The following is a 12,618-nucleotide window of genomic DNA, read 5'->3' as shown; positions in this document are numbered from 1 at the left end:
GACCTAGTAGTTGGACGTTGAAAACGGATACATCCATTTATATACAGTTATTTTTGTTGGTTTCTTCTAAAAAAAACAACTTAAGCTAGTCAGAACTAATTTGTGCCACAAGATGACGCTACCAATTTATATTGAAATGTTCGGGATTTTCATCCGGAACACCAACTATGCTAATCCAATTGCATTTTTTTGTGCTTACAGAATTATTTGAATTTTACTGAGGGACCTTTTCACATCGCTGGAATGTGAATTTAACCATAAAGGACCACTTTAGAATACCCAAAACCAAAATTAAGATGATTATGTCTTCTTAAATCTTTTATTGATTTATTTAAAAGGTAAATTGTAATTAAAAAGATGGTTTGATGTGGTAGACAATTCCAAATATTCCATGAAAGTTAGAAGACATTTTTAGTTAAATACTTTTAACTAAAATAAAGCAAATTTGGGCCAAGTTCCGATGGATCCGAGTAGCATGCATGAAAAACTGCTGTAGCCTGTAACTATCTACTTTCTATGTTTTACAACCTTAGTAGCCAGAATTTATGTTCATGAAAGCAAATATTTCACTAGTAAAACGGATTATCATAAAAAAGTTAAAAAATCATCTAATGTTTTGAGCAATTAGACATATATTTTAAGAGTAACAAAATCAGAGAGTCCAACAGTTAAAAACACATTTTTAATAGTATACATCCACTTATCGAACAATTAAATTAAATATTTTATTAAACTTCAACTTTTTACTACTTTTGTCCATTGGCTCTATGGGATCCGCACTGTGGGGCAGTAGAAACCACCTTGAAAACCACTGTTCTAGTCATTATGTTCCTAACAGACTAGTTGTATTTTTTTATCCTAAAAATAGGATTAAAATTTCCTAACTAAAATTAAATTAAATTTCTACATAGTCGTTCTCATTTGTTAGCAGATGATTCGAAATGTACAAAATGATTCTTTTTTAGTGAAAAGCCGCATACAGTTCAGCAAAACACAACATTTTAGTATGGTTTTAGGGAAGAACGACCCTGGCAGTTAAACTCCCTTGAAAAAAAAAACATTTTAGTAGAATTTCGTTATTGCCGCATATAACAACAACTAGTATTTGCCGAACCCCCAACAGACCTCTTGTATGTTTGTGAAGAAAGATACACGAGAGCTAGCGGATATAATATTTGAGTTAAAAAAAAAAAAAAACAAGACAACCTCAAAATCAAGATTAATATATGAAATCAACCTTCACAAAATTCACCTGAAACTTATTTCTAATTGCAAAATCATATAAGTGCTCATCTACACAGCTAGTTCTGAAAAGTTTTTCAAAATTAGATTCCGAAAAGTGTTACTTTCGAGCAACACCTGCCAGAATTCACTCTTCAGTAGCTGCAGTAAAAGCTGTCTGAATGATTTCAATGTTTCATAAGTTCGCACCTCATCTTCGGAGCCTGTGTCACATGCTTATCGGGTGGGGTGAGGGCTACGAGGGCCCTGTGGTTCCGGGATTCCGAACCAGAATCAGGAGCCACAAGAAGGCACCGTAGTCAACAACAAGCCACACCAACCAGTCATGGATGGGGAGAAACTTTTCGGAACGTTGCAAAACCCCTGAACAAGCTGCCGATGGCGGGTGGAGGCTCTTCTTTGCGTCAGTTCCCCGACCTCGGATGGAAAATAAGCCACAGTTGGGTCCTTTTTTGGCTGGAACCGAACAATCTGCTGAGCATCTCTGTTGCACCCGACTCTGTGGTGCAGTTTGGCATCCCACACTGGAAACACGATGTGACAGAGGGAAAATTTAATATATTTCATTCCGTACGTTTCATAATTTAGTAAATAAAATATTTTATTTTATGCAAAAGCTTCAGCAACAATTTGCATTCGAAAAGAGAGTTAGGCGAGCTGTTACTCCGCATTCCTGCATCTATTTGGTCAAATGTTGATTTGAATGACGGCATGATTCAGCTACTACAGATTTTTGAAGTGAATGATGGGGACTTCCTTAAAATCAGGAATGATCGTTTCAATTGGGGTGAGGATGGGTCAACACAAAATTCTATAACCGATATAAATTTGGATTTCCCATAAATTTCTTCGTGCGAGATTTCAAGCCATGGCGCGGTCCACTATTTGTTGTTTGATGTTTGGTCTAATTGTCAAATGATCCAGGCAACACATTTTGCCTCCCGGAGATGGATATTCTGTATTGTTTAGCGGTCTATATTTTATTTATTTATTTATTTATTTACTGGTCTTCGAATTAAACATATTCGCACAGACTTTTCCTTATGACCTACTTATTCTAATTTTGAATGTTTCTTTAGTGATGTTAAAATCGAAGTGATTACTGATTTCGTTAAAACGTCTACAACAAGTAACAAATGGACTATTGAGAGAATAGACAGTACGGGTGAATGGTAACCGGAACATCGGTAGATGGCGCAAAGTCCGCGTAGGTGCGTTGAATGGTAGCCGATTCAGCAGTTCATTACAATCAATGTTGTTTGCTAGCAGATCAAATACGAACAGACGTTGCAGAAGAGTTCTTCGTTGCTCTAGAGTTGGTAGGTCGATCAAATTACAACGATGTTCGTATCGAGGAAGCAAAACAGGATCGTTCCACGGTAATCGTCGGAGGGCATATCTGAGAAATCGCTTTTGGACTTTTTCGATGCGGTTGATGTGAACTGCGTAGAACGGTGCCCACACTTGGATTCCGTACTCCAGTATGCTCCTCACATGTGTACAGAACAGGGTTCTCAAGCAATAAATGTCTTTGAAGTTCTGCGTATTACGTCGTATAAAGCCGAGAGTCACGTAGGCTTTGCTTATTGAGGTAGAGATGTGTTCGTCGAATGTCAATCTGGTGTCTAAGGTGATTCCCAAGTCTTTCACAGTAAAAACTCTTGTAATTGACTCCTCGCCAAATGTGTATTCGAAGTATACAGGTGATTTTTTTCGGGTAAAGGAAATTGAATAACTTTTATTCGTGTTTACCTCCATTCCGTTTTTGCGACACCATGATGAAACCGCATCAATGTCGTAGAGAAGCGCTAAGCAGTCTGCTCGATCTTCAACGGTCCTGAAGATTTTGAGATCATCCGCGAAAAACAATTTGGGGGATTGAATAACGGTGTCTAGGTCGTTCACAAACAGTATGAATAGCATTGGCCCAAGAATACTACCTTGAGGAACACCTGAAGTAATCTTAAATCTGTTCGATTGCGCAGGAAACGGAAATGGTTGTTTTCTCTAAGAAAAATAGACCTGCTCAACCTAAGCTTCAATTCCTAGGCTGAACGATCACTCAATCGAGGTGTTTCAAGTATCTTGGGGTTTGGTTTGAATCCAAGTGTGTACCTGGAGGCCCCATATCGAGTATCTGAAAGGAAAATGCCAACAAAGAATCAATGTTGAATTTTGAAAGGTTACTTGAGCAAAATCTTCAAACTAGATTTATGTCTATATACCATGTCCTCATGTCAATGCAGGTAAACCCTTCTTCGTGTTCTCCAACTCGTGTTTGTAGCCCAGACTACGAACATTCTTCTGTCGAGTCTGATTTGTCTATGCAGCAGGAATTTTGTGGAATCCCGGTCTCGCATCGTCCTCTTCTGATTCCAAGACTTTTAGAAGCTAATATAGACAGCTAGAAGCTAGAAATATAGACAGCATCGGCTGATAAAATGTACTTTACCGATGGATCACTTATTGAGGAAACAACAGGATTTGGAGTATTCAACGAAATATCTAGCGCCTCTCACAATCTCCAGCCACCATGCTCTGTATATGTAGCAGAGTTAGCAGCTATTCACTGGGCCTTGGACAGTGTCGCTTAACGGCCAGTTGGATACTATTATGTTGTAACGGATAGTCTGAGCTCTGTTGAAGCAACCCATTCAATAAAACCGGGAAAGCACTCGCAGTACTTCCTCGAGAAGATACGGAATAATTTGAGTGCTTTATCAAAACGTCGCTCTACCATCACCTTTGTTTGGGTTACCTTGCATTGTTCGATAGTGGGCAATGAGAAGGCAGATTGTCTGGCAAAGGTGGGGGCGATGGAAGGCGACAGGTATCCACGTGAAATCGCCTTCAACGAATTCTACTGTTTGGTTCGAAGAAACTCTCTTGTCAACTGGCAGCGCAAATGGGACGAGAATGAGTTGGGTCGGTGGCTCCACTCGATTATCCCAAAGGTAAGCCTTAAACCCTGGTTTAATAGATTGAACTTTAGTCGGGATTTTATTCCCGGCTTTATTTATTTTCCCGTCTCATGTCCAATCAATATTCCTTAGGCGCAGTACTCTATCGCTTTGACATTGCTGGCAGCAATTTGTGTTGTTGCGGCCAAGGTTACCATGACATCGAGCATATTGTTTGGTCGTGTGAGGTCCATCTTGTCGCCAGAACGAATTTAATAGACTCCCTTCGGGCCCGAGGAAAATCACCCAATGTTCCAGTTGTGCTAGAATTGGACTCCATGTTCGAAATCTACCTTTTTCTAAAAGCTATCGATCTTCGTCTATAATTCTTTTTATTTTCATATTTCCCTATCTATTTTCTTATTTTCTTTAAAAATGAACTTGATATAAGCACACAATTGTAATCAAACAAAACGAGTTTGGCTCCTTAAAGCCTAAAGGTATGAGCCGTTTCAAATAAAAAAATTACAAAAAAAAACTTTGTGTAACCGTAGCTTTGTATCTTACTAGGCAAAAAAGTTATTAGCTGTTGAAAAGGCGTAGCTATGTTTTTTCGTAAAAAATCAATAAATTCAACTGACATCGCTTCTGGTGCCTAGCGAGGTACTAGGTAGGATCAAGTGGGGTCATTATGAACACGGGGTAATTCCGAGCAAGTGCCATACGCGCTGCTGTGGGGGATGAATGAACACAAAAAGTTTCAAAAGTGGTAGTTTAACATCCGATTGATAGCTGTAAGGTGTTCCCGATCTGTTTTCAAATCTTAATTATATTATTTCAGATGTTTTAAAAAACCATTACCTCGTGAAACGGAAATCGTTTCGGACAGTGTTTAATATTTTGAATATCTGATCATAGGAAATCCAGCTGGAATGTTGTTATCACATGTTTTACATCCAGTTTATGATGCTCTGTCTGAATTTTGAAGAAATTTTGAAAAAAATTATTCGCACTTATTCACAGATGAGTGTTCATATTTACGCCATAGTTTTCGTCCTATGGGGTAATTATGAACACATCTTCTTATGCGTTTCCTGAAATTTCTAATGCTTTTTAATGTTCAAATGATTTATTCATCAACTTAGGGGGCCATTCACTAATTACCCAAGCATTTCCAGACCCCTTTCCCTCTCCTCCCCTTGTACGAAATTTCTTAAAAAACTGCTCCCCCCCCCCTCTTCTATAACATCTTAACACATTAACGACCGTGAAGAAATCATAGCCGGGAAACATCAACACTCGGCATTTATATCCCAGAATCCACTGGACCAAATTCAATAAATTTCATAATTAAATTAGGTCTGCAATGTGTTAAGTTTTGAATTTTTGAGAAATTGAATATTTTTCCAAAATTTAGATTCGGATTTAGAAAAAAAGCTATGCCAGTTCTTTTCAGTCTATGCAAAAAACTTTTGAACCCCATTTTCTTTAAACTGAAAATAAAAATTTCAAAAGTGGAAAAAAGTGAATAAAACAGAAATTTTCAAAAATGCTCAATCCGTAACCAAATTTAAACAAGTCATAATTTTGTTCAAATAAATAGTGATAAAAACTTGCTTTTCGTTGATAGAAAAAAGGCAGTCAAAAGTTTTACCGGTAATACCAACCAAAACCGAAAACCTGTATCCCCAGGAATAGTTCTCTAATACCGAATACAGGATTTACGTGCTTCCAAAACCAGGTTTTTGGTAATTGATAAACAAAAGTTTATAAACCAGACATGAAGAAATCTTTAATTTGACTAAAAATTTAATTCACCATTTGTTTACAAAAGTTTTGCTAATCGAGCTTTTATTCATAACTGTGTGAAATTTAACATTATTGTGAACCTTAAATCTCTGTGGTCAACAATAAAATATATGTAAAATTTTGATAAATTTAATTGGTGAATAAGTCCACAGAGCAAAGATCAATTTTCCTGTATGTTTGGACAACGTGCTGCTATTCAGAACATTAGAATTACAGCAAATAATAATTGTTTATGTGTTAAATCCGGATATCAAAGATCCAATATCTATTTTTTGCAGTCTAATTTTTTACTTAGATACTTTTTTCAATGTTAATTTAAGCTTACCCCTTTTCTGATACCTGATAGAAACTTTTTCAATGATAATTTATTCGAATATTTTTTTTTAATTTGGTACAAAATGAACATCTTTTGGTTGAAGATTTTCTCTTTCAGTTTGTTGAGGAAAACTTCGGTAGTACTTCAATTTTTTTTAAAGAATAGAGCTAGTTATGTGTAGTTCATACAGGTGATATAAAAATTTATAAATGTAAATAATTTTCAAAACTGTCGATCATATAGAACTGACAAGAATTGTAAAAAATGACTGTTCACTGATCCAAGAAGATTTTAATTAGTGTTTTTGTGAAACAACCCTTTTAAAATATTTTCGAATTTCCTGTGTATGTATACCTACTATACATTGTATAGGTTTCAATTTCATGATATTTCACACGTACGTGAAAAGCCTAGCCCACGACATTTTGGTGAAGACTTGATGTTTGCTGCGCAGGACATTTTGGACACGTATGGAGAGGTCCTATCAAATAAAATGTTCTGTAAAGACATAAAGAAACGGAAAAAAGACACCAACCAAAAAGTAAAAGATGCAACAAAGAAATTAAATTCTCAAAACAAAAGAAAGAAAAATATCAATTAATGAACACAAAATAGCTATTTTTCTATTGTTTTACATCTTAATTTAAATTACATTTGTTCATTTTACAAGTTTTATAAATGAATTGGATTGAGTTTTTATAAAACAACCCATTTTCTTTTTACTGCTAATAATTGTCATTATTTGGTGTTGAATTGAGATTTTCTGACACCATATAAATCATATTGGTCAAGTCTTGGGGTAAATATGAACATAGTCCGGGGTAATTATGAACAGAGTTTGGGGTAAGTATGAACATAATTTTTTAAGCAAAAAAATCACCATACACTGATTACAATGGATAAATGTGACGTATAACTACTTTTACTTTTCAAAAATTTTATACCAAGTTCGTAATCCGTGTTCATAATTACCCCCTAGAGAGTGGGGTAAATATGAACAGACGGGGTAATTATGAACAGACGTCCCAAGGACAAAGGTTGCGACCAAAAAACAAAAGTTGTTCTACAGAATGTTTAAGAGCACGGAAACATTCATTGATGGTAGCTTTTCAGAGTTTGTGATAAGAAATCAACATATGGTGACTGTAAGTGTGCCAAATGAAGAAATTTTGTTCATAATTACCCCACCTAGCCCTACTTAAAAAGAATTCATACAATGGCTGGTGAATGGTAGACAATTCACAACTTGAGACCCCATACACCCAACCTTCGGGTAGTGGTCATTTATTTATTGTTCACGGACTCTGACATTCAGACTAATTTCTTTATCTATGCTTGAAACCAGAGCTGCAAATATTCAGTGTCAGACAGCCAATATCTGTCGACTTTGATGCTGCTTGGCATGTCTATATCATGCGATACTGATTTAGTTGGTTAGGATCGAATGAAATTGACTAAAACTATCTTAAATTATATTATAATCGAAATAAACAATTTACATGATATGGGTTGTAAAATTCTTTTCTTCCATAAATAGTTGTTCTTAAAGGCTCAAAATTCCGAAGAGCGCGAGATGGGACATGATATGGTATCGTTTCGACAAGGTAAGCCCTGTCCATATTTTCGGATATAATGTCGAATATTACCAGGCTGCGGAAAAATATAATTCGTAAGCCGATCGGTTCGAAGTTCAGGATCCCACATCGGCCATCGGTCATGGTAAGGTGGAAGTCCCTGAGGTTCATTCCACCGTAAAACAAATACCGCTTCTGGTCTGAATCGGGTAGTTCCATACCACCGATTGAGTTTGTTGAGTCATATCTTGTCTCACAACTCCGATTCTCTACCTCCCCGTGGTGCTAGCTGGGGTGTGAGCAACCTTAGCGGAGATCGGGTACCCAACCCCGGTGGATGCTTTGGTTGCATGCAGACTGAGATAGGGGGCTCCGTACGCGTCTGTTAGTGGGATAGTGGGATTAGCTGCTGATAGTGAGATAGTGGGATTAGCTGCTGGCCTTGCGAGCCCGTTACTACAAAAAAAAACACAAGCAACGAACAACAAATTCCTGATGGAAATCGGCAAAGACCCACGCGACAAAAAGGGACTAGCGATTAGAAACTTGAAACATGGAACTGCCGATCTCTAAATTTCGTGGGCAGTACCCACGTGCTCTCCAACGAATTGAAGGGCTGCAAATTCGACATCGTAGCGCTGCAGGAGGTATGCTGGAAGGGCCCATGGTGCGAGTGTACCTAGATGCTCATGTCATCTACTTGAGCTGCGGCAACACACACGAGGCTGGAACAGATTTTATAGCCCAAAACATGATATCAAGATCGTCATCGGGGATTTTAACGCTCAGGTCGGAGGAGGAATTTAAACCGACAATTGGAAGGTTCAGTGCGCACCGGCTGACCAACGCAAACGGCCTCAGGCTAATAGATTTCACCGCCTCCAAACGAATGGCCTTACGTAGTACCTTTTTCCAGCACCGCCTCCCACACAAGTACACCTGGAGATCACCGTATCAAATGCAATGAAAGATCGACCACGTTTTGATAGTTGTCAAATGCTGTCGGGGCTCCAACATCGAGTCAGACCAGTATCTGATGATGGTGAAAATGCGCCCAAAACGCTCCGTAGTAAACAACATACGAAACCGACACCCGCCTCGGTTAAATATCGCACTTGGCCTATAAATTACCATCAACCAGAGTGATGATTATTGCATTTTCATCACCTTTGCACCGATTTCTTCACTGGTTATCAATCGTCCCCCCGGTGGCCTTATAGGAACGATTGAATTGCATCGATCGTAAATCTGCCGGCAACCATTTGCAACACTTACCCAAGGCCAAGGTCATCAGCTTTCATGGTCATTAGCTGATTATCACCGCTTTTGAAGGATCTCCGAAGCAATTGGCAACAGACGACTGGTTGCCACCGATTGAACCGCGCGAAACTAACCTGACAAGACGTTTTCCCGGAGCACCACACCTTTTTCGGTCAGGTTAGTGAAACTTTCCGGACTACCGTTTTAGTATATGACCGGCCGTTGCTGGACTTAGCAAATACTGATCTCTGTCAATCTTACCTCACAAACACAACTGTATGGTGCAACATATCCCTATTCGAACGAGTTGGATGTTTGAATGCAATGTGATGGAAAGAGAGGTGATGAGAAAGAAACGTTGCAAAAGTAGAAGTAAAATTTCTTCTTCGTAATCATAGTTACCATGACAGAAGTGACGTCACTACCGACCATTTTCGCGACGCATTTTGCCTAGGATAAATGAAGCTCCCTGACAACGACGCGTCTCGACGCGAGGCTTGTTTATGTCTATTTTTCTTTTTTCCTCTCCGACGTGTAATAGTGTGTGTTCCTTTGCGCCACCTTAGTAAAAGTGTACCTCATTGGTTTGAATGTACATAATTGTGCATTTGCCTATTTATTTGAACTGCATTGGATCCGCAAGTACACCGTTCAGCAGAGTTTTTGGATTTTCTGCTATTTGGGTTTTATGCTGCGCAATAGTTTTTTCGGTTAGGTTAGTAGAACCGTTAGTATACGTCCTGCCGAAGCTATATTCAAATACAAATACTACATCCAATAATTATCCTTGCCATAACACCCTGCTAAACTGATCAACCCGAGCCAACCCGAAATATTTTGGAATAAACCGAGGCGCACCAATTTTTATTTGCGTGGTTCGAGGAGCGGAAGTACTCCCACGCATTTCGAGCTTCATTTTCTGGATTTTGAATACCTATATATGTAGAGAGGCGCAACCAAGGATTGAAAAACTCATTCAAACGAGCGACTGAGCCTGCATCGCTCCGATTTTTGCTCATAAAAATGCCCTGGAACGCGAATGAGGTGTGAGCGAGAATCTCCTGTTCTCACGAATCAAGCCCGACCAAAACGAAAACACGACCAAGGCTCCTGATTCCTTTTTGCCTTGCTTCCTTCTCCGCACACTAAATCTAGCATTAACCCGACGATTGCGTTGCAGCGAGCCGATTCATGAAACTTTTTACCAACCCGCTCATGAGCCGTGTTAGTAATGGTATTATTCTTTCCCGTGGAAAAATGTTCGTCCCTTTGCAAAGCTTGAGCTTGAACAAACACGAACAGCAACAAAGATGACGCCAAGCCGTGTTGGCTGTAAACACGCGTTGGTCAAAAAGAATGGAAAATAAGAAGAACAGTGTGCATACGGCCGGCACATCCAATCCAATTTGGTGATGTTATTATTCTTTTCAGGCAAAAATGCCGAGCCAAAAGAATTGCTTTGCTTCTTGCTAGTGCTGTTATTATTGCTTCCTACGAAAGAATGTGCGTCACTTTTTGAAGCTACGAGCTTGAAGGAACATCAATAACATCAACAGCAACAGTGTGCACTTGTGTAGGCCAAGCCAATCTTTAAACGATCGGTGCCCGGACGGTAGGTACGGACGGTTTGTCTCTGAGAAGGACGAGCCAAAAGATTCCTTTTTCTTTTTTTCTTCCTACTTTTTTCTTCTGAGCTGGCGTACTTCCTTCCCTAAACAGACAGCAAGCTCGGTATAAAAATCCTCATGAAGCAAATTCATGTCTCTCGTGATCCCGTTTCTCAGACTCGCTCATGAATGTTTTTCAATACGAGCAGCATAGAAACCGCCGTCGTAGAATCGTTTTTGTTGCTGTTCGTGATTGTATTGAACACAAACGAATAGCGAGCCGGCGGCGAAGCATTTTCGTGTGCGTTTCGAGGAGTGAGCGATTTTTATAGTCCTTGGGCGCAACTGAATTTTCTTGAAAGTAAGTTAAGCTCTACAGAGTATATATTCTAGTCGAAGCTTTAAGAATTTGGAAACTACAACATTATTATTCTTGGCTACAACACCACTTGTCTGATCGATACCGAGATTAAGCATCAATCTTCACGCGTAAACGAGAGCTTTTTGGAAGCGTTACTCCAGGCGCAAAATTCACATCGCGCACTGCCATCCAAGTTTTGGATTGGAAGGAGCCTACCTGTAGAGGAGTGCAGTACTAAGTTTTTTGAAGTAAGTTATGCTCTACAGTGTATGTTCTTTGCCAAAGCTAGAGTCAGAATTGAATCCTATCACCGTTCATTTTCTCCTGTGAATTTTGTGTGAGTGAACTACAACCATGGCTACGACTTCCGCGTCAAGTTTGTCATCGAAGAATCGACCGCTGCGCAATCTACAAACAAAGGTGAAGGCGTTGATGGAGATGTTTAAATCAATAACCATTTTCGCAAGCACTCTGGGGGAAGTTACCTCAGCTCAACAAATCCATGTTAGGCTGGAGAAACTGGACGATTTTTGGGATCGGATCAACGATGCGCTGATCGAGGTTGAGATGCACGAAGAGTACTCGTCGAAAGAAGCAACATGTTCCAATATACGACAGGATTTCACCACGAAGTACTACAACGCCAAGGCATCTATATTGGAACGCATCAAGGAACTGGAAGGAGGTGCCAGTGTTCTACATTCCACCTGTATGATGGACTCGTCTATTCAACCAACCATCGAGCATGTCAGGCTACCGCAAATTAAGTTGCAAACGTTCGACGGTGACATCGACCAGTGGCTGAGCTTCCGGGAGCTGTACTCATCCCTGATCCATACCAAGACAGACTTACCGGAGGTTGAGAAGTTCCACTACCTGAAGGGCTGTCTCACCGGCGAGGCGCGGGCTCTCATCGATCCGTTGACACTTACGAGGGCGAACTATTCAGTAGCTTGGGACATCCTAATGGCCAGGTACAACGACAGCAAGGTGTTGAAGCGCAGGCTGGTTGGAAACCTATTTATACTTCCCAAGGTGGCTATTGGAATTGGAGGACGGTTGCCATGGACCGAGTGAATTTTAGGAATTATGTTCGTCAAGTTATGTCGTGAGACGGAATACTATGTAAATAAAAAAATAAAGTAATGAGGTTGCTGAGGAGTCGGCCGTCGATATTCAGGCACTACTGGAAGGTTTCGAACGCGTCGTGCAAACCCTGGACCAATTGGTGAAACCGGAAGAATATAAGGACCTGTTGTTGCTGGAAATGTTGTGCTCCAGACTGGATCCAATTACACGTCGTGCATGGGAAGAGCACAGTGCTCATCAGGACCAGGACAAGATTTAATCATGGACGAGAACGGCTTTTTCGGGAAGCTGACTAGACTGATCAAGGATACGATGGATGGAACGCTGTGCTGTGTGCGAATTTCGGGTGAATTGCCGAGTTCATTCGAATCGCGCAGGGGGCTTCGACAAGGCGATGATCTATAATGCAATCCTGCATGATGCTCAACGTGGCGCTGGAAAGTGTTATTCGACGAGTGGG

General features: G+C 39.8%; 1 protein-coding gene across 1 annotated transcript; it reads left to right on the top strand.

Moving 5' to 3' along the window:
- The first annotated feature begins 11,423 nt into the window (after positions 1-11,423).
- LOC129752980 (uncharacterized) lies at positions 11,424-12,417 on the top strand. Its single transcript, XM_055748771.1, has 2 exons — positions 11,424-12,142; positions 12,213-12,417. The coding sequence occupies exons 1-2, from the start codon at positions 11,424-11,426 to the stop codon at positions 12,415-12,417; spliced, it is 924 nt and encodes a 307-aa protein (XP_055604746.1).
- Positions 12,418-12,618: the final 201 nt, after the last annotated feature.

Source organism: Uranotaenia lowii, chromosome 3 (assembly GCF_029784155.1).
Source record: "Uranotaenia lowii strain MFRU-FL chromosome 3, ASM2978415v1, whole genome shotgun sequence".
Lineage (NCBI taxonomy): Eukaryota > Metazoa > Arthropoda > Insecta > Diptera > Culicidae > Uranotaenia > Uranotaenia lowii.
This window is presented reverse-complemented; position numbering and strand designations above follow the sequence as displayed.

What these genes read in the sequence shown, in the direction of transcription:
- LOC129752980 (XM_055748771.1), top strand. Translation starts at nt 11,424, where the DNA reads ATGGCTACGACTTCCGCGTCAAGTTTGTCATCGAAGAATCGACCGCTG. An exon ending in GGACGGTTGCCATGGACCGA is followed by an intron (nt 12,143 to 12,212) that starts GTGAATTTTAGG and finishes AAAAAAATAAAG; the next exon opens with TAATGAGGTTGCTGAGGAGT.